The sequence below is a fragment of the Microtus pennsylvanicus genome, chromosome 3, assembly GCF_037038515.1.
Source record: "Microtus pennsylvanicus isolate mMicPen1 chromosome 3, mMicPen1.hap1, whole genome shotgun sequence".
Taxonomy (NCBI): Eukaryota; Metazoa; Chordata; class Mammalia; order Rodentia; family Cricetidae; genus Microtus; species Microtus pennsylvanicus.
In genome coordinates this window covers 82,935,301-82,936,531 of record NC_134581.1, presented here as the reverse complement: position 1 = coordinate 82,936,531, position 1,231 = coordinate 82,935,301, and the positions used below count along the sequence as shown (strand labels likewise).

The following is a 1,231-nucleotide window of genomic DNA, read 5'->3' as shown; positions in this document are numbered from 1 at the left end:
TTTGTCCCTAATCCTTAGAAAAGCTTAAAGAGACAAGAGAAAGTGGTTATTTAAAAAGTCGTGCCAGTCTTTAATCAGAGTAGATGCTCATCATGAATAGGAGAAGGATAAACAGGGATTTCTCAGTAATGAGTAGCAATATTCTCCTAATTCTTTGCTCAGTGCATTCAAACAACCTTAAACTTGTAAAACTGGGTCTGGTTGTTCTTTTGTAGTCAGTGACAGAGTTAATCATTTAATGTGACCTTTTACTAATGTTTCTCTAGACGTAACAAAAACGGCTATGAAGAATGACTCTTCAGTGACTGAATTCATTCTCGCAGGATTGACAGACCAACCTGAGCTCCAGCTACCACTCTTCATCCTGTTCCTGGTGTATCACACAGTCACTGTGGTGGGAAACTTGAGTTTAATGAGTCTCATTTTCCTAAATTCAAACCTGCAGACCCCCATGTACTTTTTTCTCTTTAACTTGTCCTTCATTGACTTATGTTATTCCTTTGTCTTTACTCCCAAAACACTAATGAGTTTTGTTTCAGAGAAGAACACCATCTCCTTTAGAGGATGCATGACTCAGCTGTTTTTCTATTGCTTTTTTGCCCACTCTGAGTGCTATGTGCTGACAGCCATGGCCTATGATCGCTATGTAGCCATCTGTCAACCCCTCTTGTACATGATCATCATGTCTCCTAGGACATGTTCCCTGATGATGTTTGGTTCCTACATCACAGGGTTTACTGCTGCCATTGTCCATATAGTATTTATGATCAGACTGAACTTTTGTAATTCTAACATCATCAACCACTACCTGTGTGATATCTTCCCCCTTCTGCAGCTCTCCTGCAGCAACATCTATGCCACTGAGCTTGTGAGTTCTGTTGTGGCCAGCACAGTAGTCATTGTATCTAGTGTCATCATCTTAATGTCCTATGCTTTGATTCTTTTTAATGTCACTCAGTTGTCATCAGGGAAGGGTTTGTACAAAGCTATGAGCACCTGTGGTTCTCACATAATCACTGTGGCTCTATTCTATGGATTTGGTATGCTTACACATATCAAAACATCATCTGATGAGTCTGTGGTTCAGGGGAAAGTTCTCAGTGTATTTTGTACATTTTTGCTGCCTCTGCTGAACCCTTTTATTTACAGTCTCAGGAATAAGGATGTCAAGCTTGCTTTAAAGACATCTCTAAAGAGACTCAAAGTGAATGAAGCACTCAGAATATCGTAG

General features: G+C 39.9%; 1 protein-coding gene across 1 annotated transcript; it reads left to right on the top strand.

The window, feature by feature from the left end:
• Positions 1 to 262: 262 nt before the first annotated feature.
• On the top strand, positions 263 to 1,231 carry LOC142846801 (olfactory receptor 8C8-like). The gene has a single exon (XM_075967603.1). It carries the CDS (start codon positions 284 to 286, stop codon positions 1,229 to 1,231), a length of 948 nt encoding a protein of 315 aa, XP_075823718.1. The 5' UTR covers positions 263 to 283.